The sequence below is a fragment of the Colletotrichum scovillei genome (genome assembly GCF_011075155.1).
Source record: "Colletotrichum scovillei strain TJNH1 chromosome Unknown Contig00002, whole genome shotgun sequence".
Classification (NCBI taxonomy): Eukaryota; Fungi; Ascomycota; class Sordariomycetes; order Glomerellales; family Glomerellaceae; genus Colletotrichum; species Colletotrichum scovillei.
In genome coordinates, this window is record NW_023336260.1 from 3027229 (window position 1) to 3054694 (window position 27466).

Consider the following 27466-nt stretch of genomic DNA (forward strand, 5'->3'; position numbering starts at 1 on the left):
GAGATACAAGTTACCGGTGCAGCTCCTGGTCAACAATGGACACGGAGGATGGGATGGAATCGGACGAAATCCAAATCGTTGCGGGAGGATCAGGACAGTCGACCGGTTTGGGCAGTGGTGCGGCAGCAGCTGGTCCTGGTGATGATGACAAGTCAGAACGACATGACCCCTGGACCATGTCGATACCCCGGTCTTTATCGCCTGGATGCCCAGCCCACCAGCAGGGGTATGAGGTGTTTCGTTTGACGGTGGCCGACTAAACGCAAAGGTAAATCGTGATGCGACTCTGTAGCTTCTGTGGTTCACTGCTGCATAAGGAAAGGGCACCTGCCCTCAATGCGGTTCGGTTGTAGAGGCTTCGAGATATTGACGATTGATTGGTGCAGGGCATGAATCGTGGAAAAAGTTGCATCTGCGTTCCACTGCGGGCGACGCCAACCACGCTCGGCACCATGCATCGCATCTCGCCCCGCAGGTGATGATTTGTGGAAGGCGTCGAGATTGGAACTGACGGCCAGTTGCCAACTTGCTTTCGGACAGCGAACGGCTGTCTGACACCATGTTGACCTTTCCAAACTAGGCGCACGCTCAGTCATTTGGTTGGAGAGATGAAGAGAGAGAAATAAGACGTGAGCTTACAGCGGGCAGATATTCGTAGATGGGGTGCATGATCCGCGGTAACCCTTGTCGAGGGGTCATCCCATCTCCAAAGACGAAGCACATGGGGTTGGGCATGAAGCTGGAGTGTTGCTAAGTTGCCGGAGCGTGCGAAGCGGGAACCTTCAGTCTTCTCGAACGAAGTGGGACACGAATTAGAGGCTTGATGCCAGCTTGATCTATCCGTACGAACCCAATGGGCCAACTAGTCTGTTGCACTGAGAGCCCGCCGGCTGCCGTTGTGCTCATGCTGATTAGATTCCTTGGAAAAGAGCGTCTGAGCTGTCGAGGAGAGAGCTCGCGCTTCAGGTGAAGTCGGGTTCGGGTATCACGTCAATCATCAGGCCGAGGGCAGATCCCAGCGTGCTTGAGAGGCTAGAGCAGCTAGAGTGGCTAGCAGAGATTTGCATCCTTGAGACAGCAGAACATAGTAGGGTCAGGTAGAAGGTGAGTTGCAGCGATGATGTTTGGAAGAAATCACCCAATTCATGTTCCACGCGAGAAGATAAGGCATTTAGGTAAGTCAGGCAAGGAAGGAACCTTCCATTGAATCGAGTGGGCAGGTACCGGTTGGCTGAGAAGTTAAGGTAAGTGGGAGGGAAGGAGCGGATGGGAAGAATTGATAGACGAGGCAGGTGCGACATGCTGCATCTCTCCTTCCTTCTCCGCCGCCACCCGTCTCCGTCTCCTCCGTACCTTAAGATACCTTACCGCAGGTGCTTTGCCTACTTCCTCCCATGCTTCCTTCCTCTTCCCGTCCCATCCGAGTGTCGCTCGTCATTCACGTATTCTCTTAACAATAATCAAATGTACGGAGTAGGTATGTACCTACCTATGTGCGTGTCATTTGCATTGGGCCTCAAAGCTGGTTGATATCGAATTCCAGCCACTCCCTTCCACATTCACATGTACGAGGAATTGGGACACCAATCAACAGCTGCAAATTTCAGAAACGGCGCCAGCGCCGGTGCAAGTTCTTAGCACCAATATGCGCACTAGCCACACCCACAACCACGTTTCGGCTCTTGTGCAACGCCTTCCTGCTCCCGCACCTTGAGTCTTGAGGTACCTTACACAAAGGTTCAAAGCATCCTCTTGACTTACACAGGCTTCTGCACTGCTCTGGGCTGAGACGTTAACTCAGACACACCAATCCGAAGCATGCCTACCCGTCTGCGACAGTTGTCACACTGGGTGGAGGACGAGTTATCGTTCGACTACGGAGTACAACTATTTCACTAGGCAGTAGGTACTAGACACTAGACACTAGGCGTAGGTAGGCAGTTGTGGTCTCGACTCTCCCATCTGAGCCCCGCACGTCAACTCCATCTTGATACCTACCTTGGATACGAAAGGGAACATCAGTCCATTCCGGCGCCGCTGCATTGAGGTGATTATTGGGAACGAATGCCTACCTTGACCCTCGGGCCAGCTGCCGGGTGCCAGCAGAACAGGCCGAAAAAGGTCACGGAAGTTGGAACCAAGGAAAAGACCAACCAAGGGAGAAAAGAAACGACAAATTGCCCACTGGCCACAATCCGTGCCGGCCCTCTGAGAAATTGGCGGTGCTTGGACAGCCGTAAGTGAGATAATTTAACGAGACGGCATCTCCTCGCTCTTTTCTTGCTTCAATCAATACGGACCAGCCAGAGTGGTCACGGTCATCCACTCAGTTGAGGCGGAAACAGTGCTGCTTTTCTTCTCTTTCTCTCTTTCGGCTCGGCTCAATTCAGCTCGACGGAATCCTACCTCAAGCTACCTCGCCTTCCCTTGGCCTCGATCTCACCTCACATCCAGCCAAAGTACCTCGCAGCACGCAGTATCTTACTCTGACACCTGCGCCTCTCCTACGACGTCCATTACTTGCAGTGTGCAGCGCGAGGAGTGTCATAGACGAAGCAGGAAGCAATCAGTCGCGGTTGCATGTCGCAGTCGCAGTAGTGGCAGCGTTAGCGGATATTAGCGAGTATCTGGTACCTGCATTCCGTCCCTAGTTGCATGTACCGCACCTGCTCCCTATTTCCCGCTTTTCCCCCCTGAGGCCCACGCACATCTCCGCCTTCACTTTCCCTGGGCGGTACTTACAAGTTGCATTGCACCTTACCCCTGCAAGTACACGATACCCCCTGGGGCCTACCTTGGTACGGAGTACGTGGTAAGGTATTCGACCAGGGAATCTCTCAATCGCGCGCTTTCTCTGCTGGCTCTGCGTCTGCCTTTCTCGCGCCCGCCGCCCGCTCACTCACACCCACTCTCTTGACGTCTCTGCTCTCTTTTCGAGACTGACTGACTGACCGGCGACCTGGAGCTTGTCTGTTCCAATTCTTGCGCTTCCGTTCCTCGTTGCGCGCGCTGTTCCAAATATCGGGTGCACTCAGTCTCCAACCTTGGACCAGCTCCATCCAGCTCGTCCCAAGTCTCATCTCTACAATTTTATTCTGACGAGCACGAAGACGTCTGACCGTTCGTTCCTCCTAACTATCTCTCTTCCTCTCTTTCTCTCCCTCGCCGAAAAAAAAAAAAAGCCAAGACGAGGCCCATTCCCAATCCCGCCTGTCTCTCTTCTCTCATTCTGGACTGGTTCGCCCTCAATTGCCCTCCACATCTCAACTCCCACCGCCTCTCGCTCCCAAAGTCCAACTTGGGCTCTCACCGCGCATTACCTCATCCCGCTTGTACCTGGATTCGCTGCACCAACGTCTCCGTTTGGCCTGCGTTGGCCGTGTCTGGTGTTGTTTTTCTGACCGGCGATCCAACTCGCTCCGATAGTCTGCCTCTAGTTTCGAGCCCGCCGAGGTAGAGAAGCGCGCCATCGACAACTTCAACCGTCGACAAGAAAGCCTACAATCAGACTCGGGCCTCCCGCACTCATTATCGTCTTACTCTTCTCGATCTGCTGGCGATAGCTCCCTCTGATCGTTCGAAGCCAGACCAGATAAGACTTGAGTGGCTCGGTAAAAGGGAATTGGTTCCTATCAAAACATACTGGTTTCCGACCGCCATACTGCATCCAGCCTGCCTCTTCATCCTCGACTAGGGTCACCTCACCGACACACACGACTGACTGGAACTGGAACTGTTTTCCTACCGCCCATTCTTCCTCCTGTCTGCACCCCCGTCTGGTCTCAGACGGTGTCAAAGGACATAGGTTCAAAGCCATAGGTATCAATCCGTCGCACAGCCTTTCACCACAGTAGAGTGTGTACGTGCACCACTGCCCCTTTGTCGCGTCACTGTTCCCAGTGTTGTTGCTGCATTGACTCGACTCGATTTTACCGCCCCAAAACGATCGTCGCCGACAGATTTCGTCAGGGTCGAGCTACAGTAAACAACAAATCGCAACCATCAGCCAAGGGGGGGAAAGAAAACAATTGACCCCTTCCGCCCACACCATGAGATAGACTGGCCCAATTCATTGGTACACCAGACACTCACAACACGGCCTATCCAAGGACCCTAATACCTCCAATCGGGCTTGTCCGTCCCATACCAATTCAGGGCGAATTAATTCCTGCAGCTCAATAATTCCAGCGTCCTGAAACCTGGTGCCCAGCGAGCAACTTTACCTCGCTGAACAGCATTCGCTTACGGACCTCTTTCTCGCTTCTCAATTCTCCGCCAACATACCAGCCTCCCTTGACCCCCTTCCAAAACGCACCAACATCGCAGACCGACATCTTAGCGACAATCGCGGGACCAAAACACGCCAGACTAGGACCGCCGCCCAGTCGAACTCTATTTCCTTGCGCGCTTGCGTTTCCACTGTCGCAAAAGCATGTCCTCTGCCGCTTTGCAGCCTGCCCATCACACATCAGCTTTGGCATCACCGCCTTTGGTTGCAGCCTCACCGAGTAGCCGGCAGTACACGTCGAACCACTCTTCCCCATCTCGCGAGGCGTACAATGCCAATTTGCAACACAACTTTGCCTCTCCTGCATCGTCACAACGCCCTCCGAGCCGACCGAGCGGAAACGGCGCGTCTGTAAACACTCAGGACTCAACTTCGCCCATGACGTCCCGAGTTGTCCCCGCCAACCCCGTCGCCGTCGCGCCCTCTTCCCCAGACTACCAATCCTCATCCTCCGAACAACGAAGAAACATGCCACCAGTCGCCCCCCCTCGGACGTCCTCGACGAATTACTCGGGCGCTACTACCACTACGACCACCACAAAAAGACGCGATCACGCTGCCGAGAAGGCGGCATCGTCACCGCGACGCGGTCAAGCAGACGGAACGAATGGTAATGTCGATTATACCTACTCGGACGACGGTTCTGCTTCACGCAGCAGAAGATCGCATCAACAAATGCCTCCTGATTCTCCCCACCGATCGAGCGGCAACCGGCCTGGGAGTCAGCCGACGGTGATTCCCGTACGATCGCATGCACCTCAGACAACAGCATCCCCAAAGCAGCCCACGCGCGAAGCAAGCGAGGTTCTCAATCGAATGGTGGTCTCTCAGCCCGAAGTAGACATCGCTCGCGAGAAGGAACGACTAGCAGAAGCTCAGTCTACCCGCATAGGATCATCACATGATGACGCCGCACCTCCTCCGATCGGTATGTCCGAGCATGATGACAGCAGACGTGGAGGTAGAAGCCGTCATGATCATTCCGGGAAGCGTGAGAAGGTGGTCAGATTTGGCGACTACGTTCTTGGAAATACCATCGGCGAGGGCGAGTTTGGAAAAGTAAAACTTGGCTGGAAGAACGATAACAATGTGCAAGTAAGTTAATGACCCGCTGATATGCCTTGAGATTCTTGCTTACAGTTCATCACCAGGTCGCTATCAAGTTGATCAAGCGGGATAGTGTCGGCAACAACCCTTCCAGATTGGCCAAGATCTATCGCGAAATTGCGATTTTACGGGGCATTTCTCACCCTAACATCGTTCGCCTTCACGAGATGGTCGAAACCGAGAGGCACATTGGTATCATTCTCGAATACGCCTCTGGTGGTGAGCTGTTCGACTACATCCTGAACCATCGCTATCTGAAGGACAATGCCGCGCGAAGGCTGTTCGCCCAACTAGTGTCTGGTGTCGGCTATTTGCACAAGAAGGGCATCGTTCACAGAGATCTCAAGCTGGAGAACTTGCTTTTAGACCGGAACCGCAACATAATTATCACCGATTTTGGTTTCGCCAACACCTTCGATGCCGAGGAAGAGCTTTCCGAAGAGGAGGAGCTCAACCTCAGCGACCGTGACTTTGTCAAGAAATTGGGACTGGATAGAGTCAAGACCAATGGCACAAGGAAGGGCGATTTGATGCAGACTAGTTGCGGCAGTCCCTGCTATGCTGCGCCAGAGCTTGTTGTGAGCGATTCTCTATACACTGGCCGCAAGGTTGATGTATGGAGTTGCGGTGTAATCTTGGTTAGTGGCGAGTTTCCCAGCGCAAGCCTATTTGGAAGCTGACCAGAGTTTAGTACGCGATGTTGGCTGGCTACCTTCCCTTCGACGACGATCCAGCGAACCCCGAAGGCGACAACATCAACTTGCTGTACAAGTACATTGTCAACACGCCTCTGACTTTCCCCGAATACGTCACTCCTCATGCTCGCGACCTTCTCAGGCGAATCCTTGTCCCCAACCCCCGGAAAAGAGCAGACTTGTTCGAGGTGGCTCGGCATAGCTGGTTGAGCGAGTACGCTCATGTCGTGGAGTTCATTACTAGTAGCACCACCACACCCAACCAGATCCAGAACACGACGGTGCCCTCCGAAGACGACGACTTCGCAGAGGCATCTGGCATCGGACGAAGCGCCTCGGTTCGCGAATCCTCCAAGACGAAAGCCAACACCCCGACATCGGTGGGAGGTCTCGCCAGCAAACACGCCAAGATCGACGCCGACGCCGAGGCAGCAGCTATTGCCAAGGCGCACAAAGATAACAAACGTCGCACGGTGCAGGTAGAGTACGTGGCGCCGACGACACAGACACAAAGAGGAGAGGCTGCTGCAGCAGGAAGTAAGTCGAGAGCGCGTTCGAGCAGCCAAGGTCCAGTAGAGGTTGCGGAGAATCAAAACTCCCAGGAGAAACCCCTTCCTAGAGATCCCCCTGTCTCGAGAGATTCGTACAGAGCCAGTCGACAAGGCACGCGCCCTCCTAGTGCCCACCGCAATACTGCAGCCGCACCCTCGAGACCGACTCGCGACACTCGTACGACCTCTGATAACGCCTTCACGCCTTCAGGATCAGCTGCACAGGCTTCTGGAAGACCTCAAACTGGCGGCTCAATGGCATCAGGCTCAATGGGACTGGGAGCTGGAGCTCGTGGATCGTACGGCCAACCAATCCCCCCGGCCGTCGCAGGTACTAATGCTCATGGAAGGATTCAACAACCCACTACCCAGGATTCCCAGGCTATGGGACGACCCAGCGTCAGCGTGCCGCCAAAGTTTGCCAAGGTTGCCGGGTTCGCCCCAGAACAACAAGCCGCTCAGAGCCAGACGCCTCCTCAGTCAAGCGATGGCAGAGGCCATGGTCACAAGCGTTCCAACACCATCGGCTCCCTACTGGGTCGGAACGGGTCAATCTTTGGGGGTAAGAACCGCAAGAGACCTGAATCTCAGATCGCAGACAAGAGCCGAAAGTACCCTCCAGTCAGCATGCCTAACAACATGCCTGCTGACGGTCAGCCCCGCCCTTCGATAGACTCGAGAGCCTCACGGCGATCCTTCTCTTTGGGTCTCGGAAAGAAACGCAGCGGTAGCATCACTGGCTCCCAGACCTCCCACGAGAAGCAGAATAGGCGATTCTCGTTGATCCCGCAATCATTCTCGCTGAAGGCTATTGGCATTGGCAGAGACTACGATCGTCCGCCGTCTGAGCCCCAGTCTCAACCCGACCTTCCCATCCAAGATCCCCCTGAAGTTGACGAGCATGGAAGATACGTCGACTCACGGGGACAGTCTCGAGGTTATGATGGTGGATATGACCAGGGTTACCGACAGCCGCCAGGCTCTAGCTCTGCTCCCCAGTTGTCACGTCAAGAGTGGCAAGATCAACAGCAGCAGCAAGGCTACCAGCAGCAACAGCCGCAGCAACAACAACAGCACGTGGGCCCGATTGGTCAGCCTAGTGCAGTACCCGCCTACATGCAGCAGGGTACTGGCCTAAACACCGGGTCGGAGTCTTCATTCGAGAATGCTCAGAACCGAAGACACACTGGTGCTCCATACAACGCCAGCGGATACTCTGAGTCTGAGGGTTATGACGGTCAGCAGTTCGGCTCGTCCCGCGGGAATGGCCGGTCTGGCGTGCTGCAGAAGAATAAGAGATTCGAGAGCGCAGAGTACGGTGGCCATCAAGGCAGCAGCGGAGCCGCCAAGAGAGTTATGGACTTTTTCCGCAGACGCGGCAAAGCGAGAGGTGGCGACGACAGGTAGAACACTCTCGAAGCCCTCGACTGCTCGCCATCTACCGGTTCAGGATCCCGGCCCTTGTGCGGGCCCCGGTCATCACAAATGAGTCTGTCCCCGACACGCCCAGTTGAGCGGTGACGACATTGTCTATAGGACGGTGCGCGCCTCGTCTTTTGAGATTTTTGAGGTTTTAATGTGTGAATACCAGCAAGCAGGACACGTTGGTCGCTTGGCATCGTTAGTGGAAGTTGATGGCCTGCTGCATGGTTGGCGAAACTGGCATAGAATGTTGAGAGGAGTTCTTTTTTTTCCACAGTCCTCTCTCGTGTAATCAGGGAAGTTTGGTGGTGTTTATTGCGTCGGTTCATGGGATGGGGGGTTGTTCAGATACAGAGAAGGCTTGGTGGTTTTTCTTCCCTCACCCCTTTTTCGAAAATGGGCCTTTTTTTTATTCTGGTTGGTTTAACTTGTTCATTTTCCCTCTAATTTGATGGCATCACGTCGGTAATCGATTGAGGTTGCTGGCGGCGGCAAAGGCGTATGGGAATACAGAAGTAGAGAGAGTGAGAGTGAGAGAAATTCAGAGAGCGAAGAGAGAGAGAAGAACCGACGTGTGAGTTGTTGACGTTATTGTGTGATGAAAGTTGAATACTGTAGTGAGTGAGTGGCTGGCTGGCATCGACTGGCTGGTTGCGGATGTGCATTGTTTAGTATGGAAGCATATTCAAGCTACATTGAATGGGCAACGTATGGTCTCCTGTGAGATGTTGAATTATTGAGTCAGGTAGAATGAAGCGCAGTCCGTTGAGCATATGCTTCTCCGTAGAAGAGGGAACAAGTATAGAAGAAGGCATATGTCCATTTTAGGGAAGCCCAACATCGGACACCTGTAATTTTTCCACCGTGTGATAGGGAACAAGTAGCAGATGAATCACTCCCACAAAGCGTCAAGTGGAAGCTGAGAGCCCGCAAAGTTCGCAACTACCCTCATCGGATCTGGTACGCTGATGATGACGGGATGGACCGCAAAACGAGATCTTGGTCTTGGCGATGGGAACTGTACGAAATTTGTGAGGGATGTTTCCGTAGCCCGGATGATTTTGCCTCGCATTTTCTGGCTCCTGATTTCTTGCCAAATAGTCACACGCCGTGATACTGTCATGACGCACGCCTGTGAGTCCGTGACAATCGTTCACTTGGTGCGACTGTCCATCACCCTTTCGACGCGACGCTCCGACGTCAAGGAGACTTCGACGCTGGAGTCTGGACGCTCGCAAACGGCCCACTTTGGTCTATGGAGTAGTGGTAATGCGGACGTCCAGTCACGGCATCACCTAGTGCGGTACCTCAGATAAGTGTGGCTGTTCGTGGCGCAGCGATCACGACTGCTACTGGGACACTACCTGAGTCGAATCTGTACGGAGCATCCGTACGGGACACAAACGCACAGCCACTACCCGCCAATGGGCCGGTGCCACAAAACGTCAACAGGCCTCCCAAGAAAACTTGACGTCACTCTCGGCACGTGTCGGCCGGCTTGGTATAGATCTGTGGCGCTCCTATTGGCTTATCCGTGGGGCATCCACCTTCGATAGTACTACGTATAGGTACGTATATCACTATCAAAAGCATCGATGAAATATCCATACACTACTAGCTTCCCAGGCTGGCAGGTAATTACTTGTAAGAAATGATGTAGGATTGGTCGGCCGGCATTTAGCACAAGACGCAGGTGGGAAGCTTGAATTTCGTTTGAACGAACCCCTGTTCGTTCGGCGCAACGACCAAAAACGAATTGTCCTTGGATGGGCAAACATAGGATGTAGGATGATGTTTTGGATGACGCGTCTCGGCGCCCGTACGCACAATTGGTTGTGAGTTTGATCAGCTTCTTTTGAATTTCAACGGCTCTGTATCTTTCTCGTCTCCGGTAGCAAAGGGCACATTCAGTATACGTATTGTACGCATTGGGCCTTCTAGAGCGGAAAAAAAGAAGAAACAGGGGTAGAACAGAAAAGGATGTATCGTGCTGTTGTTGTTTCCAGTTGTCGAAATTAGGTTGTGACAAACGGGAAGAGAAACGGTCTAGCCGGTAGGGGAGAGGAATTAGGTTGGACGAGAGAAGGGAAGGCGCAGCGGAAGGGAGGGAGGGGGGCATTGGATGGAAACGAAAAGTGCCGGGAACCTTTTGAAAATGCAAAAAGGCGATGAGCAGGAACAAGCAGAACGTTCGTCAAATCGGCCGGGGGTGAAGAGAAAGCTTTGGGAAGTTTGGGAGCGGTTCCCCGTGCGCTCTTTGAAGCCCCGAGCGCCAGCTTTTGCAACGGCCCTCGACCGTTTGGGGCTACTTGATGGAGCGGTCATGGACTCATGACTCTTGCAACGGTATATCCATAGCTTGAATCTTTCTGAGAGGTCAACAGCGGTACGGAGTATATGCCAAAGGATATGGATGCAAGGTGATTTTGGACCAAGTTGCTCTGTTTTCGACTTCGCAAGAGGAGTGTATAGCCGGGCGGAATGCAACTCTGCAGTCTACTACGCTGGAGCGGAGGAGGATCGTCTCGCGTAGAGGTACCTGGACCACGTGTGTCGTCGAGAGAGGTGCCAGCCACTGAGGTTCGAGGGTGATCCCCGACTGATTGATAAGGCAGATTTGGCAGGAAGGCGGCAGGCCGGCTGGCTCCAGAGTTTTGGGACATCAAAGTTATGGATTATCCATATCTCGAATTGTGCGACTGTGAAATTCCCCGGCCGGTATGTTACTTTTCGATAATGACACGCGGGGTCGACTGCCCGGCCCGGCTTCTTCTTGATCCCCTTTGATGAGGCTTCTTACAGTTTTATCGACAACGAGGGCGACGAGAACGAGAAACGCAAAATGCGCGACTGCATGATCTGAAAAGCAAGAAAGATGGGGTCCGGAATCCGGTTCATGTTTCGAGATTGTCTCTACCACGGAACCCATCATCTGTAATCGGTGTCCTTGGCGATGCTTGGCGCACGTTGCGAGTTGAGCCGGGGATGCAGAGGAGCAAGAGCAAGAAGGAGAGTCCCAAAGTCCAGGAGTCCGTCGTGGCTCGGTTTCTGAGTAGAGCACAGAGTACGAATACACCGAAAGAGAGAGAACTGTGTGAAGAATCAGTGAGGGTGAGGCTCGAGCGAGAAGATTGTTCGCTTGATCTCCGTCCGGTAGAATGCCCCATTTCGGCCTTCCAACTTCGGCCCTCGAACAATGCTAGTTTCTGGTTTTTTGGACGGTGTGTGTCAATGTGGCGTAGGTTAATTCATCAGAAACTGCTGCTGTAAAGTGCTTCAAGGCTGTAGTTGCGTTGAGCTCGTCCACCTCTGCTGCGGACCTAGCCTGCGTACGGAGTACAGTGGTAAGGATAGAGGGTTGGGCCGAGGGTTTGGCATGGGAGGCGGCTAGGAGATTGCGAAATTGGACGCGAATATTTGCGAGTGCAACTCTGTCATTCTGTGAGGCTCAGCTGGCCTGTCCGGGCGGAGCGGAGGGAGAGGGTGGTCCTCTGCTGGGAGGAGAGTGCTAGCACCTAGGGGAGTCAGAGGGGGAGGGATGGAAGATTGGAAGAGGAACTCCATCCCACTTTCCGTCAAGTGTAAGTCGAGTCCCCTGCCCCTCCCTGCCTGCGTGAAGGTTAATGCTTATTAGTGTGTATCCACTGTGGCTCGACGGAGCCAATGGGTTCGAGGTTACTGATGAGGCGGAGGATGGGCGGTAGGTAGTTGTTATGGTCCTTTGTTGAGAGCGGGAGTCTACAACTAGAGACCGACTGACCGATTGACCGAGGGAGGGACGGGACTTGGGGGGAGGCAAAATGGCGAGGTCCGATAGGGCAGAGGCCTCCTTTCCCTGCAGCGAGTTGATGAGGTGTGATATCATTGTTGTTGTGTTGGACCTGGGCCTGCGGGTGGCGGTAGTGGTGATGATGATGATGATGGAAGAACAGTGACAGCATGTGCATGCATTTGGATTTCAGGATTTCAGGATCCAGATTCCAGACCCCGTACTACGGAATACGTCCTCGGTACAGAAATGGTGTAGTAGTTTGCAGTGTAGGTAGCCAAGAAGGCCAAGGGGAAGAGGCCCGTACCCATTTCCATGGCAAAAGCTTGGTTTATTGGTGCAACCCCGGGCCCAGAACTCTGATGTGATGTGGATGCGGATGTGCTGGATTGTCTCTGTTTGAAGCTATGCTCGTGCTTGCTGCTCATCCAACCAATGACTTTGGATGTGTCCCGCAGTGATGATTGCAGATCCCAAGAGGTCCAGTTTCTCAGAAAACAGGAGACGGCAATGCAAATAGCAGCAAATGAGAAGAGAAGAGAAGCTGGGGATGACGAAGTACCGGGAGTGGGATAGACAAAGAGGCAATGGGGGAAAAAGCTGAGGCTTAGTGACCATAGTGACCTTGGGAGATGGAGAAATTGTGGGCGCGCCACACCAGCCTGAGGCACATGACCAGCGGCCTCTTACTGGATCTGGTTGATTCACGGTTCATCCACCCAAGACATTTTGCACCAAGGCGATTGGCCCCAGACCAGCCAGGCGCAGTGACAGGGAGCCCTTGCTTTGCTTGTTTCCCGGCGGGCCCTGCCATGCCTGCTTGTTTTGCGTATCAGAGAGACAGAGACGGTGAATACGTACCTACCTCAAGGCCAGAGACGATGGAAAGTGCAAGAGCGTCCTTGCAGCGGTAAACTTCCCCGTTCCCGCCGTCCCAACGTCTCGGAGGTACCTGCTTGCTCGCCGCGGCAAGGTTCCATTGTACCTACCGTCACCCATGCTACCTTCCCTCTCCTATCCTAAGGTGTCGGTGTCTACCTTAGGTACGTACTTACGCAACTGCACCAGAGCTAAGGGTACGTCTCTTCCCGGTCCGTGTCTGTCGCCTGGGACGTTGCCTCTACCTTATCCCCCCCATGTCTATCTCTTAGTCGATTCGACCTTTAAAGCATCCCTCATCTGTCGTCGTCCGACCACATTCCCCTTCTAGTCTTCTTCTCTCCTTGTCCGTACTTATTCTCCTCCCGAAGCTTGTCTTCACTTTTGCGTCTCTAAGAAACTTCATTGTGTGCCATCGCCAAAAACACTCTACTCTTTCCCCAAAGAAAACCGCGCTCCAGCCGAGACACGAGTGTCCGGTCATCTATTTCGATGAAGAAAGCCTCCTCTGATCCCCCCAATATAGACACCATACGCTCTGGCGCAGCAGGATCAGCGCATGGCGTCCGTCACAGCTCCTCGAACCGATCCCACGGCAATTCGGCAAACATAGTCACCGACTCAATAGACTTGTCCAGCAAGTCTTCTCTTCCCGCTACCCAGCGCAATAACACGTTCGACACCACGGCTTCCACTACCAATAGCAGTAATGGCGTCGCCAACGGCGTCTCCTCTCACATCACCAGCTCTTCTGCGAGCAACAACCTCACCCTTACATACCCGGACGACATCAATGAGAAAACAAGTCCCCGCGACCTCGAGGATGTTGCTATATCTTCGAAAACTTCGCGGCAGGGGGCTGTCGTAGACGAGGAGGGTGCTTTGAAGAAGAATCAAACTCCCGAACAAAAGCAGAAACCTGGCGTCTTTGCCCGCTTCTACCTCACGTGTAAGATGATCCTGTTCCACAGCTGGGTCAACGTGCTCCTCGTCTTCGTACCCGTCGGCATCATCACAAAAGCCCTCGGCGTGAGCCCCGGCATCGTCTTCGCAATGAATGCTATCGCCATCATTCCACTCGCCGGCCTGCTCAGCCACGCCACCGAGTCCGTCGCCAGCAAGCTTGGTGACACCATTGGCGCCCTCTTGAACGTGACTTTCGGCAATGCCGTCGAACTGATTATCTTGTAAGTTTTGCCCGACTCTATGGTCATTCCTCCCCCCAAATCACTTTACGATGGTGGTTCTGGAGAGGCTCGCGGTGGGGAATCCCAAAGAGCCAAATGTGTTGCGGCTTGTCTTGGCACCTGTCTTTGCCAAGCCGCTCACTGGATCTTGGCCCTGAATATCTCGAACCTTACAGCCCTCTGAGTGTCTTGGCGCAGTCTTGGCTAATGCTTATTTCTCCAATCCAGCATGTATGTTCCTACCCTTCTGCGGGTGACAAAGACGAGAAAGAGACGAGAAGTCTACACCAAAAGACACCATCACATCAATCAAGTCCCAGATCATGCAGTTCTCTTCTCCCAACGCGAATCCACAACCTACAAATCGGTTGTTGTTTTCTAGAGTATACTTTATTGCAGATTTGCTAACATGTACATCTTTTGCGGCTGTTCAGCATCGCGCTTGTCAAGGTAGGATAATCTAACATGCAATTACAGCGGACTTGTTAGCTGACTTGGACCCAGGATGAAATTCGCATTGTTCAGGCGTCCCTCCTAGGCTCTATTTTGGCCAATTTGCTGCTCATTTTGGGCATGTGCTTCTTCCTCGGTGGCCTGCGCTTCCGAGAGCAGGTGAGCTCAATCGGCTCTTTTGACGAATCAAGGATTGTACTGATACAGTCATTAGATCTACAATAGCACCGTCACGCAGATGAGTGCTTGTCTGCTCAGTTTAAGCGTCATCAGTTTAGTGCTTCCTGTAAGTTTTCTGAAGCCACGTCGGAGAGTAGCCCGAAACTAACCACTCCCCCAGACTGCCTTCCACGCTTCATTTCAAAACACCTTCAAGGCTGAGGATGAGACTCTCAAGATCAGCCGTGGTACCAGTGTGGTGAGTACTCTATGATGTATCACTCAAGTCTCGATTACTAATTTCATGTAGGTCCTCCTATTGGTGTACATCTTGTACCTCCTTTTCCAGTTGAAGTCTCATGCCTACATGTACGAGTCTACACCGCAACACATTGTGGACGCTGAGTCCGCTCCTGGTCCGGCCATTGGTTTCTTCGACTCTTCTAGCTCTGAAGATAGCTCCGACTCCGACTCCGACTCAGATGCCTCTGACAGCTCTGGAGGCACTGTACGCAAGACAATGAGAAAGGTCATGCGCGCCGGTAGAAGGCGCAAGTCTAGTGTGGTTTCCGTCAACACCGACGGTCTCCCCCGTACCCGTAACTCCTCCGTCGGTACAACTCACGGCTCTGAAGGATCCGCCAGTCGTCCAGCCATTCCTCGCTTCAACTCTGTCGGCAGCGATGAGGCCGTTGAGGAAGACAGGTCTCGTAAGCACAGAAAGCATCGCAGACGTCATCACAAGCATCAGAAGAAGTCCAAGAAGGCCTCCCGGAACAATCTTGTCGACGTTGAAGGCCATGAGCCTTTGACCAGCAGCGCTCAAGCTGGTGAACCCCGCCGTCTGGACTTTGCCGATCAACCTACTGGCCCCTCGGAGCCGACCGACACGGCTCAAGCCGCCAAGAGTCGCCCAGTGTCTGGCCTTCGCGGACTGTCGATTAAGAACTTCGCCCCCGCTGTCTTCACCACGCCCGACGAGACCCCATCAGCGGGCCCCGCTGCCCCGGCCGGCCCAGTTCCCCGAGTCCGTTTCGGTATCCGCCGTACCAACTCCTTGCCCGACCGTCTGAACCAGTATGGGAACGTTCGCCCCCCCGGAGGAGTATTCCCCGCCCAGATTCCTGGTGTCGCGACTGTCAATAGTGGTCTGAGTGCCAAGGACGAGACTGCCGACAATGATCACCTGTCCCGCACTGCGGCCGTCCTTCTCCTTCTCTTCTCCACCGCCCTTGTTGCCGTCTGCGCCGAGTTTCTTGTCGACTCCATTAACGAGGTTGTCAAGACCAGTCCTCTTGGCGAGATCTTCATCGGTCTCATCATCCTCCCCATTGTTGGCAATGCAGCAGAGCACGTCACGGCCGTCACTGTCGCTATGAAGAATAAGATGGATCTGGCCATTGGTGTCGCCGTTGGTAGCTCCATCCAGATCGCTCTCTTCATCACGCCCATCGTCGTTATCATCGGTTGGGCTATGGACCGCGACATGTCGCTGTACTTTACCCTGTTCGAGACAGTCTGCTTGTTCGTTTCAGCTTTCATTGTCAACTTCCTGGTACTCGACGGAAGGAGCAACTACCTCGAGGGCGCTTTGTTGTGTGCAACATACATCATTATCGCTGTGGTTGCCTTCTTCTACCCCAACTCGGACGAGGCGAGCTCCTTTGGCGCTTAGACTTGAGGCACTGAGATCATACAAGAGGAGACGATCATTTCGATACGCGGTTGACCTGATGGGGAGGAGTGGTTGTTGGTGAAGAACAACTTACGACGCTTCATGAAATTTTCTTTCTACTTTGCTGCTGTGGCATATTACATATGCCGCGCGGCTCTTTTACAAGGGGGTGACTTAGGCTTGGGGTTATATCATTCTTGCACAAGTTTGTTGCAATTTCAAACTTTTGATGATGGCGCACACAACTAGTAGCTTTGGTTCGCCGTCTTCCACACGGGAACAGGCTCTTGGGCGCCTAATATACACTTACTTTTACACCATGAATCATGAGACATGCAATGCTTTCGATTGTGACTTTTTCTATTTCTCACACTCTTGCATACTCTTGAGTCCTACCTTTGGAGTATTTCGGGGGGTTTTTTTTTCTCGCGGCGCATCTACTCGGCTGTTCATCTTCAACACCGCATTGACTTCTCCTCCCTTGCCGCTGACATGAAGGATTAAGAAGGAGTCAACCAGCATTGCCGTTATAGGCGAGTTTAGCGATAAAGTAATGTGCCGTCCAACATCCTTTCCTCTGTTTCTCCTACTCTTATTATATCCATTCATCTAGGGGAAATGAGAATGTGGATGGTACTTGGTTATCCAGAGGCGGCTGGTCGAGGTAGCTTGTTTAAGCTCTGGGAGTCTGTGGCCGTCACCTCCGATCATTTTCGTGAGAAGGTATTTCGCATACGTAAAGTGTTGGCGAGGATAGTCTGGACCTGGGAATTACTGGGTTGCTTTGTCGGTGTATCATGCCCGGTGTAGGACGCGGTTGAAAATAGGGGGTAGGCCGGTATTGATATGGTTTTATGTCCAGTGTGGAATTCCAAGGCGGTTCGGGATTCATTCTTATGGTATGATCCGAAGTACGATCTATTTGCTGAGCGCTGGCATCGTGGCAGTGATTCGGTTATGGGCATTTTTTTTGCCGGTAATTATACCAACTCCCAGTTCTTTCCTAATACCGAACATGTTCAATGAGCCCTTTGATGAGTCCAATCATCGTCCGTGGATGCTTCATCCAGCCCTTTGCAGGGTGACTTCCAAATCAAGTACCTTAAGTAAAGGAGGCAAGGTAGGTTGACGACGACAGCAATATATCCCAGTCTGGGGTCAACATCTTGTTTAGTCAGCAACGGAGGGATACCAAGTTGACACGTAAGTTAGGTATGGGATCGTATTTGCATTCGGCTAGTCTCCCAGAAACACGACTCTAGTTTACGGAGAGAAACCAATGAAACCCTGCAGAGGAAAACCGCAATGTCCTCACCCTCAGCTGGCCATCCATGGTGACATGGTTCGGTGACATTGAGGGGATGGACGTTTCGGCCCACTGGGTAAGCTTAAAAAGCTAGCTGCGCCGGTTAGCCCCCACACCAGTTCCGCCCGATTGCGCCGGGTGGTGATCAGGGTACGCCATCTGGCAGTTACCTAGGTAGGCGGCCTCCTTGATGCCACCGCCGTGGTTGGGGTTTACTTCTTTCGTCCAGTTCGGTATATGTTGGTCGAGGTAAAGAGGGTGAAGAAGCCGTTGGTCGCACAAGAGACTTCTTTTTGTTGTCATTGTCATTGTCTGCCCAGTCAGGGTGGTGCATTGGCGCATGTAGCTTTGTACTGGGTATATGGTAAAGGGAAGACAAAGTGCTTGCACCTTGAGGCGTCGAACAATCAGGTACCGCAGTGTACCTATGTGCCTACTATCTTGTGTAAATCAACTTAGGGACAGAAACACTCCAAACGCAGGGAGGTCATTGGAGTATCGTTTGTACCTGTTACTGCGGGGGAGCATGCAGCTGCCAGCGTCCTGCAGGTATCGCCAAAGAAAAACGGATCCCAGCTGCCTATTGCGGACAGCTCCCAAAGTTCCACCATCATGGTACTACCTACGTCCTCTCATCATCACTGGGGGTAGCCAGTCAGCCTAGAAAACACAGCCACCTTTGTTCTTCTTCATATCAACGCCTCATCCGCCCCCGACGTGCATCATCGCTGCATTTCACCTACATCACCCGCGACGCTAGACAAGTTTTCCATACCTGCAACATCTTGCACATTTGCCAATTCCCACCCCCAATAGCCTGGGTCGCATTGTTTCAGGTTTCCCACTGCTTTACCTATCTTACTCAAGCTCAAGCTCAAGCTCAATTCCGACGTCAAGGCGCCCACCCTCTCTTATCCGCCGCAACATCTATTACCCCTCCGACTCACCACATTAGGCTGTTCCGCAAACACAACGGGCCACGAAAGATCAGACACCAGACGAACTGCATAAAAAGCCCCAAAACCTTCTTCCCACCCCCCTTCCTGAAGATGTGTTTCGGCAGCAAGGCCGACAAGGATGATAGTCCTGCCCCGCGTCCCGCGCAACGTCCTTCATCGCTACAGCAGCAAGATACCAAGATGACGAGCAGCAATCAGCAGCAGCCCCAATACGCGCCGCCGGCTGGCTCGCCTCCGGGACAGCTTTCGGCTCAGCAGCAGTATGCTCCTCCTCCCGGCCCGCCTCCGAGTCAGACGTACGCCGCCCCGAGTGGTCCGCCGCCAGGCCGGGCTGATGAATTTGCGCCTCCGTCGGGCCCGCCTCCGTCCCATGGAGGGTATGCGCCGCCATCTGGACCTCCTCCCTCACACCAGCAGAGTGAGTATGCGCCGCCTCCGGGACCTCCGCCGGTCCGCAATGACTATACTGCTCCTCCTTCGGGACCTCCGCCATCCCACAATGATTACACGGCTCCTCCCTCGGGTCCCCCACCATCGGAATCGAAAAAACACGACTGGGAGACGGCGGTTCCCGATACCACCCTCTTCCCACCGCCCCCGGCCTTCTTCAGCGGTTTTGATCGTTCCCCTGCGAACAACTCTACGGAGCAGGAGTCTGAAGCAGGTGAGGCCTGGGTGGCCCAGTACCCTCTTGTCCAGCCCATCGACCTTGACGCCAGTGCTTTGGAGGCTTTGCGCACGCATAGGATATGGCTTCTCCAGCCTCAAGGATTCCGCGGCACAATGGCCCAGCCCGTCTCGGGTAAGTGGGAGGTCACGACGCAAAGGAATGCCCCCGACAGCACCATCATCGGCTACCCGCCTCTATACTCGGTCAAGCACAATTCGCCCCTCGCCACCGGCAAACCCTTCAAGGCCTATTATGAAGTCAAGATCCGCGGGTCGGCAAGTGAGGTCGACCTCGCCCTTGGCTTCACTGCGCTTCCGTACCCCAACTTCCGTCTTCCCGGGTGGCACCGCGGCAGTCTCGGTGTTCACGGCGATGACGGACACAAGTACATCAACGACAGATGGGGCGGAAAGTCTTTCACAACACCCTTCCAACCCGGCGAGACGCTGGGTATCGGCATGTCCTTCACGGCTCAGGGCGGCAGGATGAGCGTTGAGATCTTCTTCACGCGAGACGGTAGACTGTCCGGGAGCTGGAACCTTCATGAGGAGGGTGACTCTGAACAAGATTTGCCGGTCAACGGTCTGGAGGGATATCATGATCTGAGTTGTGCCATTGGCACATTCTCCAAGAACGAGTACGATATCATCTTTGACCCGAAGTTGTGGAAGTACAGGCCTTGAAAGTGGGTGTATCTGGTTCACAGTTGAATAGGGGGGTTTCGGTGAGGATGAACTGGGTTAGCGGTCACATGCTGCAATCAGGACCGTCCGTTCAGTACTTATTCTCATGATGTGTTTTTAATTTTTACAAATGTACCTATACAGCGAATTTCAAATCTTTGCTTTGATATCAACCTCTTTCCACCACGGGTACGCCGTCGGCGCATCCTTCTCCATCGTCGCCTCGAACCGCGGCGCTCTCTTCTCCATGAAACTCTCCATCCCCTCTTTACTATCTTTCCCGCTAAACAGGTCAAAGAAGATCTTGCTCTCCAGCAGGTGCGCCTCCTCCGGGCTCGCCGGCGACCTCAGAATCATGTCCCGCATCACCCTCACGGCCACGGTACTCACGTTCGCAGCCACGTCCTCGGCGACCGCCAGCGCGCGCGGGAGGACCTCGTCCGGCGCGACGATCTCGCTGAACAAGTTGCGCAGGAGCGGGCTCGTGGCCGGGTAGACACCTCCCGTGGTACACAGGTGCAGCGCCGGCCCCGCGCCGATGAGGCGCGGGAGGTAGAAGGACGAGCAGGCTTCCATGTTGAACCCGCGCCGCGCAAAGACGAAGCCGATCTTCGCGTCGCGGGAGACGATGCGGATGGAGGCGGGTAAGGCCATGGTGATGCCCACGCCGACGGCGGAGCCGTTTATGGCGGCGATGATTGGTTTCGAGCAGTTGTGCATCGCTAGGGCGACGAGGCCTCCCGTGTCGCGGTGGGCGTCGCGGTGGGAAGGGAGACGGACGCGGTTGTGGAGGTCCATTCCGGCGCAGAAGGTTTTGTTGGAGGGGTCTGAGCCGGTGAGGACTATGGCTTTTACGCGGGGGTCGGCGGAGAGGAGGGTGTAGGCTTGGGCTAGGGAGGATGCCATTTCGTCTGTGAAGGCGTTGCGGGCGGAGGGGCGGTTGAGGGTGAGGAGGATTACTGGGGTTGGGGATGGGGAGGAGGCGGGGTGGTGGGAGAGGGTTATTTGGGGGAGGGAGAGGGTGTTGTAGGATGATGGGAGGGAGGGCATTGTTGATGGCTGCTTGGAGAGTTGTGGTTGATGATGTGTTGGATGTGGAGTTGAGGTCGTGGTGATGAGGTTGGTGGTGAGACTGTTGGTGATGGAATTTGTGGTTTTTGATAGAGGCTGAGTTATTCAGAATGACAAGATTGTAAGAGATGGAGGTGGGGGATAATGTAGATGGAGGTGAACTTTTACGTGGATGTGCTTTGCCGCCGTCTTTGGGTTTGAGGTCAAAGGTTGGAGATGGAGGGGAAGAGCGCTTACAACCGGTACCGAGGTCCGGAATGGTAGAGCGATCAACGTCCATGCGGAGCGGCCCGGCGTGTATCGGAGACTGGCTTGGTTGTCAATTGCTGTCAGAAACTTGGAGACTCTGACATTCTAATCATATCAAGCTAGTTGTTCATTATGAAGCCGATTCAACAGATCGATGACCAAGTCCCCGAGAGATACAGCCAGGACACTTAGTGGAGGTACAGCTTCTCACCGAAGCTCACCGAGTGTAAGGTAAGGTACTTCGGTAATGTCATTGATAAGAATGCGATAAGAGGGCGATAAGATGATCAGACAGTCTTGCTACCGTGCATCAGGATCTTGGCACAGTACGGCTGACTCAACCAACCACTTGCGCATCGTCGACGCCCTCCCTCAACCAGAGACGCATTATTGCAAGACACTGCTTATAGCGAAATCCTAGAGGCATGGTCTATGATTGGGATGCCCACGAGAAGTTATGTTTTCAGCTCTACATCAACGAGAAGAAGCCCCTCGAGGACATCATGGTGTACCTCAAAATGCACCATGACTTTGCGCCCTGGTCAGTCCTGAGTCTCTCTCTTTATCCCCCAATGTCCCCTATGGTCTTCGTGGTTCCTCTCGCCGGCCGGACTGTCCGATCCACACACGGCACAGCTTACCCCCGTTCCACAACGGAACCGGGGCCGGGATCGGGGCCGAATCCGGGATAAAGCAAAGGCTGTGGGACTACACGAGTTACTCGCTCACACGCATGTTTACAGCAAACGAGCCTTCCAGACCCAGTTCCGCAAGTGGGATTTCCCGTCCAAGCAGAACCCGGCGCACAAGAACGGCCGACTGGTCGCGCGCGTCAAGGAGCTGTGGGAGCGGAACCTGACGCAGGGGGAGATGCTGGCCGTGCTGAGGGAGGAAGGGTTCGACATCAAGAAGCGCGAGCTGATTCGCGTGAGGACAAAGAATCGGTGGCTTTTGAAGGCTGCGAACGGAGAGCGGTCCAAGGAGGGCAATGGGGATGAGGAGGAGGTGATGGTGGCGGGTTCTGGTCGGCGGGATGCATCTGTGGTCACTGTCGACGACGGCTTTGGGAGCCGGGGTGGTGAGGGGGTTGTGACGCCTGGTACTCTTGCGGATCGGGAGATGCTCGGGTCGCCGATGACTGCCGAGGGTGAGGAGGAGGAGGATGAGGTTGGCGCAGTGGGACACAAAGAAAGCAACAGCAACAGCAGCAGCAACAACAGGAGGAAGAGGCGGCGGCTACGAGCCTGGGAGGCCGCATCATCTCATGATTCACAACACCCCATCGCTCCGCGCTTTCCTTCGGAGACCACGCTCGACGACGCAAAAGCCATCCTCGGGTTGGAGACGGACGTATATCGTCAGGTGCGGGTCACGTTTGCGCAGCTCTGCGAGGAAGCCGGCATCGTCAAGAAGACGATCGCCGGGCCGGAGAGGTGGGAGGCCGTCAAAGCCCGGCTGGTGAGGGAGACGCCGCGGTTGAGGGCGGTGATGTGGGACGACGACGAGTCTGAGAATGTGAACGGCAATAGTAACAGCAAGCACAACCACGATTCCAAGAAATTGGCGCTCGATGTTATATGTACGGACATCACGAAGCGGGCGCGGACGCTGGAGAAGCGGCTCACGCTCGCTGAGGCGAAAAATATCCTGGGCGTCAACCCGGAGGAGGCGAGGGATCTCCGCGCGGCGTTTGAGAGGATACTGAAGCGGGAGGGGCTCGGTTGCAAGTCTGAGGCTGGGCCGGTGCAGTGGGCGGAGCTCAAGGCGGAGTGGGAGGTTGAGTCGGAGCTGGTGCGGCGGGTTCTCGCTGCGCCGGGGGACGAAGGAGACGGTGGTGGTTCTTCAGTACATGATCACGCTCGCGCTGACAAGGTGCGGGCGTTGGATGTCCTTGCGAAGGATGTGATGAAGAGGTTGAGGGATGACATCTCGAGGCGGGAGCAGCCGCGGAAACGAGGAGTCACGCAACAGACACAACTAGTTTGTGACGACGCAAAACGGCAAGAGGATGTCCAGGCGAGTAAGGTCCAGGTCCCGGTCCAGTCCGCACAGCCAGAACTGGTTGATGCTTTGGGGGACCAGGATGACTTGGGCGGCGGCCAGTACGTCAACGCCAGCCAGGTATCTGTACCGCCGTCCATGGGACTCGTTCCCGACTCGGGGGCAAGCCAGCAGCCGCAGATGCTCATGCCCACCGTGTCGATGCAAGTCCAGGCCGCCGCGGCCGCCGACCCGATGGGCCACTCCGCGGCGAGGATCCTCTCATCGGCGCTCCTCGGGCAGGCGGATATGGGGCTGGAGTCTCACCACATGGGTTCGTCTCTCCTACTAGCAGCCGACGCGCAGGCGGCGTTTGTAGACCAGCAATACGCGCAGCAATACGCCGTAGCTGCCGTCGCCGCAGCACAGCAGCAGCAACCCGTCTTCCACGCGCCGCCGTCACCAATACCACAGCACCAGCACCCGCAGCCGCAGCCTCCGTCTACCACGAGCATAGCCGTCTACCTACGCCTCCACCCTTCCTCCACCTTCGTGGCCACCACGACCATCTGGATCGCGACGCTGAGCTCGCATTCCGTGCAGGAGCTGCGGCACGCGGCGGCGAGCAAGTTTCCGGGGGCAATTTGTCTACGGCTGGAGGGGGTGTTGAAGGATGGCAAGGGCGGGGAGATGCCGTTGGCGATTGAGCAGGACGGGGAGCTTGCTGCGTATTTGGCGCATCTGAGGGGGGCTGCTGGGGGGCTTGGGACGCCGACGTTTAATGTGCAGCTTATTCCGGGGTGGAAGACTTGAGGTACTTCGGGACACTACCTTATTATAAGGTGAGTTTAGACACTTTGGGGAGGCTTTCTACGGACAATGGGGCGGATATTTGGTATAGCGAGGTGTATGGATCTATAGGGTTGGATACATGGAATTATGTGCTTTGAGAGGTCTTACATTCCTTGCTGGCAGGCCGATGGCAGTCGTTGAAATGTGGAATTGATGACGAGGAAGTTAACGGCAATTGTATCGGGAGTCTCGGGGCTTATCCGTGTCGACCTAGTAAGCCTGCCGAAGTTGGTAGGTAATCAACACGGAATCCCAAGCCATAAACAGTCGGCCATGGCATGTTCTCGTCTGCTGTGCACCCAATATAATGGACCATGGGTGTCTCCGACCTCGCTAGCACGCCATTTCATTAGCCAGAGTTATCCTCGGCCTTGGATAAGCGGACGGAAGGGGGGGCCAGACGGTGAAGAAGTGGAGTTCCACACCGGCGCGGGCATAGGTACCACGGTACTACGGCAGTCCCACCGCGCACACCTTCCCCGCTTCCGGGCCGGCCAATCCTTATCCCCGATAGGCTCGCAGGGTGCACTTTTCTGCTCCAGCACTGCTGAGGTGCCCCAGTTCCACTGCTGCAGGCGGCTTGCATGGATTCCATCTCGCCATCCGAGCTCCAGAAGTGCTAAGACGGATGCAGCTCCACCCAGCTACAAATAATCTTTACCTGCACTTCTATTCGCAGTCGTTCGCCCGCGTACGCAGAACGGCTCCTCCATCGAAGCCACCACCCCCTCCTCTCGACTTCTCCCAGAGCTCCGAACCCGGATGGCTCGAAGCCTGCCTCCTCTTTAACTTCTGATCAATTGAAGAAGCTCGTGCAGCAACTTGTACCGCATCCCCGAACACTCCCCGTCCATCAACACCACCGCCGAGTCGAACATAGGCGCAATGGCGCATATCAGAGCTCGAGCTCCCCAGGCAGCTCTGCAAGGTCTCAGGGCCGCAAGCCCGGCCCCGCGCCGGCGATGCGTCGCTCTCGCCAGTGGCGCCACCGCGCGGCACATGTCGAGTGAACGCGGCACGCCGAGCAACACTGAAGAGAAGCAGAAGGGCCGGACGTTCCAGGGCCAGGTCGTCGGCAGCATCACCCAGCGTCTGGCGCGTGAGAAGGCGGAGCGGGAGAGGTTCGCTGCCGAGCGGGAGAAGACGGGGAACAGCAGGAATCTGGCGTACACGTTTGGTAAGTCCTGATGTTCCGGAGCAGCGAGACGTTGGAAGGAGACTTTGCTGCAGTAGCTAATGCGCCCGTTGCGTGCTGGCAGTGCTACTCACCACGATGGGAGTGTCCTATTACCTAGGCACCCTCGTACCCCCGAGCCCCAGCGAAGAATCGACCCTACCGCTAGCCAAGACGATCGCGCCGGTCCACAAGCTCAACAAGGAGAACCTCGAGGCCGCCTGGGCCGACTTTGTCAGCATTGTCGGCAAGGAGCACGTCAGCACCACAAAGGTCGACCTCGAACACCACGCCAACTCGGAGTGGTCCTCGCACTCGGCCAAGCCCGACGAGCGGCCGTTCTGCGTCGTCTTCCCCAGTACCACCGAGGAGGTGTCAGAGATCATGAAGATCTGCCACCAGCGACGCATCCCCGTCGTCGGCTACAGCGGCGGCACCAGTCTGGAGGGCCACTTCACGCCCACGCGCGGCGGCATCTCGATCGATTTCGGGCGCATGAACAAGGTCCTGAAGCTGCACCAGGAGGACCTCGACGTCGTGGTGCAGCCCGCCGTCGGGTGGGAGTCGCTCAACGACCAGCTGGCGCAGACGGGCCTGTTCTTCCCGCCGGACCCGGGCCCGGGCGCCATGATTGGCGGCATGATTGGCACCGGATGCAGCGGCACCAACGCCTACCGCTACGGCACCATGCGCGAGTGGGTGCTGAGCCTGACGGTCGTGCTGGCCGACGGCACCATCATCAAGACGCGGCAGCGCCCGCGCAAGAGCTCCGCCGGCTACGACCTCACCAAGCTCTTCATCGGGTCCGAGGGCACCCTCGGCCTCGTGACGGAGGCCACCCTCAAAGTCACGACGAAGCCCGCGTCCACCTCGGTCGCCGTCTCGGCCTTCCCCACGATCCGCGACGCGGCGAACTGCGTCGCCAAGGTCGTCGCCGCCGGCATCCCCGTCGCGGCGGTGGAGATCCTGGACGACCTGCAGATGCAGTGCATCAACAAGGCCGGCATGACGAGCAAGGCGTGGGCCGAGGCGCCGACGCTGTTCTTCAAGTTCGCCGGCACGGAGACGGGCGTCAAGGAGCAGGTGGCGCTGGTGAAGCAGCTCGCGAGCAAGACGGGCAGCAAGACGTTCGATTTCGCCAAGAACGAGGAGGAGCAGCAGGAGCTGTGGAGCGCGAGGAAGGAGGCGCTGTGGAGCACGATGGCGGTCCGGCGCGAGGGGGACCACGTCTGGACTGGGGACGTTGCGGTGCCGACGAGCCGGTTGCCTGATATTATTGAGGAGACTAAGGAGGCTATGGCCAAGAGTGGGCTTTTCGGCACCATTGTTGGGCATGTTGGGGATGGAAACTTCCACAGTGAGTTCTTCTTTTGGGTAATGCGTGGGGGACGCGCATGTTGTGAAAGAGAGGGAGAGTGCTAACTTTTGGGTGTCAGCCATTCTGCTTTACAATGACCAGGAGCGCAAGAGGGCCGAACACCTGGTTCACAATATGGTCAAGAGAGCCGTCGAGATGGAGGGCACCGTCACGGTACGTTGTCGTCAGACCTTTGGCTAGTACATTGAAGTATCCGAGATTCGCTAACATGGCTGATAGGGTGAGCACGGCGTCGGACTTGTCAAGAGAGATTACCTTCCTCACGAGCTGGGCGAGTCTACCGTCGATACCATGAGACAGGTGAGTTTCTCTCTTAATGCTTGTTATTGACTAGGAAGTAAGTGCTGACACGAGGTTCCTTGATAGATCAAGAAGGCTCTTGACCCCCTCTGCCTGCTCAACTGCGATAAGATTGTCAGAGTGCAGCCGCCCAAGGCCGGCGAGGTGAGCGAGTGGTAAAAAGCGGCGGCGAGGTCGAGCAACACATGGCTTCTCGGATCCGGGCTCTGGTGTAAGATGAATAGGGGAGACAAAGAGGAAGCAGAACCTAGATGGCATTATTAAACTCTTGTATATATACATCTCCCTGATGCGTCTGGTCTGAACCCACGTAGTTCGGGCCGGCGCACAATTGACAAGCATCCATTTCAAGATTACCAGTGGGTATTGTTCATGCCAAAATTTGAGGTTGGGTGACAAAGGTAGATGTGACGTTGATCCATGTCTTGCGGATGGTGCAAGGCGTATGCGGCACCGTTTGACGAAAAGAAAGGGAACCCACTTCGATATCGCAAAGAGGATCAAAATGATGATCGCTCAATGCTTTTTACATGCATTCATGTCTATGGAATTGTCAAAAAAGCGAAGAAAATGAAAGGGACGAGACTCGAACTCGCGCGGGTTGCCCCACCAGGAAACAGATGTTAAGCTGACCTTAACCTGGCGCCATAACCAACTCG

At 55.0% G+C, this 27466-nt stretch overlaps 6 protein-coding genes across 6 annotated transcripts; 5 read left to right on the forward strand and 1 right to left on the reverse strand.

The window, feature by feature from the left end:
- Nucleotides 1-2762: 2762 nt before the first annotated feature.
- HER10_EVM0009707 (uncharacterized protein) lies at nt 2763-8736 on the forward strand. The gene is made up of 3 exons (XM_035483104.1): nt 2763-5383; nt 5440-6033; nt 6087-8736. Exons 1-3 carry the CDS (start codon nt 4433-4435, stop codon nt 8046-8048), a joined length of 3507 nt encoding a protein of 1168 aa, XP_035337561.1. The 5' UTR covers nt 2763-4432; the 3' UTR covers nt 8049-8736.
- Nucleotides 8737-12970: 4234 nt separating this feature from the next.
- HER10_EVM0008215 (calcium/proton exchanger) lies at nt 12971-16501 on the forward strand. Its single transcript, XM_035477746.1, has 7 exons — nt 12971-13898; nt 14127-14129; nt 14333-14348; nt 14403-14510; nt 14566-14637; nt 14692-14769; nt 14821-16501. Exons 1-7 carry the CDS (start codon nt 13204-13206, stop codon nt 16183-16185), a joined length of 2337 nt encoding a protein of 778 aa, XP_035337428.1. The 5' UTR covers nt 12971-13203; the 3' UTR covers nt 16186-16501.
- A 2039-nt stretch (nt 16502-18540) lies between these two features.
- On the forward strand, nt 18541-19803 carry HER10_EVM0006011 (SPRY domain-containing protein; the record flags this gene model as incomplete). Its single annotated transcript, XM_035475609.1, has 1 exon — nt 18541-19803. One exon carries the CDS (start codon nt 18541-18543, stop codon nt 19801-19803), a length of 1263 nt encoding a protein of 420 aa, XP_035337251.1.
- Nucleotides 19804-19953: 150 nt separating this feature from the next.
- Nucleotides 19954-20853, reverse strand: HER10_EVM0011012 (enoyl-CoA hydratase/isomerase; the record flags this gene model as incomplete). Its single annotated transcript, XM_035480454.1, has 1 exon — nt 19954-20853. One exon carries the CDS (start codon nt 20851-20853, stop codon nt 19954-19956), a length of 900 nt encoding a protein of 299 aa, XP_035337672.1.
- A 658-nt stretch (nt 20854-21511) lies between these two features.
- On the forward strand, nt 21512-23916 carry HER10_EVM0002529 (uncharacterized protein; the record flags this gene model as incomplete). The annotated part of the gene is made up of 2 exons (XM_035472235.1): nt 21512-21664; nt 21867-23916. Exons 1-2 carry the CDS (start codon nt 21549-21551, stop codon nt 23914-23916), a joined length of 2166 nt encoding a protein of 721 aa, XP_035336982.1. The 5' UTR covers nt 21512-21548.
- Nucleotides 23917-24567: 651 nt separating this feature from the next.
- HER10_EVM0003292 (glycolate oxidase) lies at nt 24568-27158 on the forward strand. Its single transcript, XM_035472974.1, has 5 exons — nt 24568-25132; nt 25215-26486; nt 26566-26660; nt 26727-26807; nt 26874-27158. The coding sequence occupies exons 1-5, from the start codon at nt 24841-24843 to the stop codon at nt 26964-26966; spliced, it is 1833 nt and encodes a 610-aa protein (XP_035337043.1). The 5' UTR covers nt 24568-24840; the 3' UTR covers nt 26967-27158.
- The last annotated feature ends 308 nt before the right edge of the window (nt 27159-27466 follow it).

Coding starts and splice junctions, on each gene's coding strand:
- HER10_EVM0009707 (XM_035483104.1), top strand. CDS start 4,433: ATGTCCTCTGCCGCTTTGCAGCCTGCCCATCACACATCAGCTTTGGCA. Junction 5,384..5,439: donor AGAACGATAACAATGTGCAA/GTAAGTTAATGA, acceptor GTTCATCACCAG/GTCGCTATCAAGTTGATCAA. Junction 6,034..6,086: donor GGAGTTGCGGTGTAATCTTG/GTTAGTGGCGAG, acceptor ACCAGAGTTTAG/TACGCGATGTTGGCTGGCTA.
- HER10_EVM0008215 (XM_035477746.1), top strand. CDS start 13,204: ATGAAGAAAGCCTCCTCTGATCCCCCCAATATAGACACCATACGCTCT. Junction 14,638..14,691: donor TCATCAGTTTAGTGCTTCCT/GTAAGTTTTCTG, acceptor CCACTCCCCCAG/ACTGCCTTCCACGCTTCATT. Junction 14,770..14,820: donor TCAGCCGTGGTACCAGTGTG/GTGAGTACTCTA, acceptor AATTTCATGTAG/GTCCTCCTATTGGTGTACAT.
- HER10_EVM0003292 (XM_035472974.1), top strand. CDS start 24,841: ATGGCGCATATCAGAGCTCGAGCTCCCCAGGCAGCTCTGCAAGGTCTC. Junction 25,133..25,214: donor GAATCTGGCGTACACGTTTG/GTAAGTCCTGAT, acceptor GCGTGCTGGCAG/TGCTACTCACCACGATGGGA. Junction 26,487..26,565: donor TGGGGATGGAAACTTCCACA/GTGAGTTCTTCT, acceptor TTTGGGTGTCAG/CCATTCTGCTTTACAATGAC.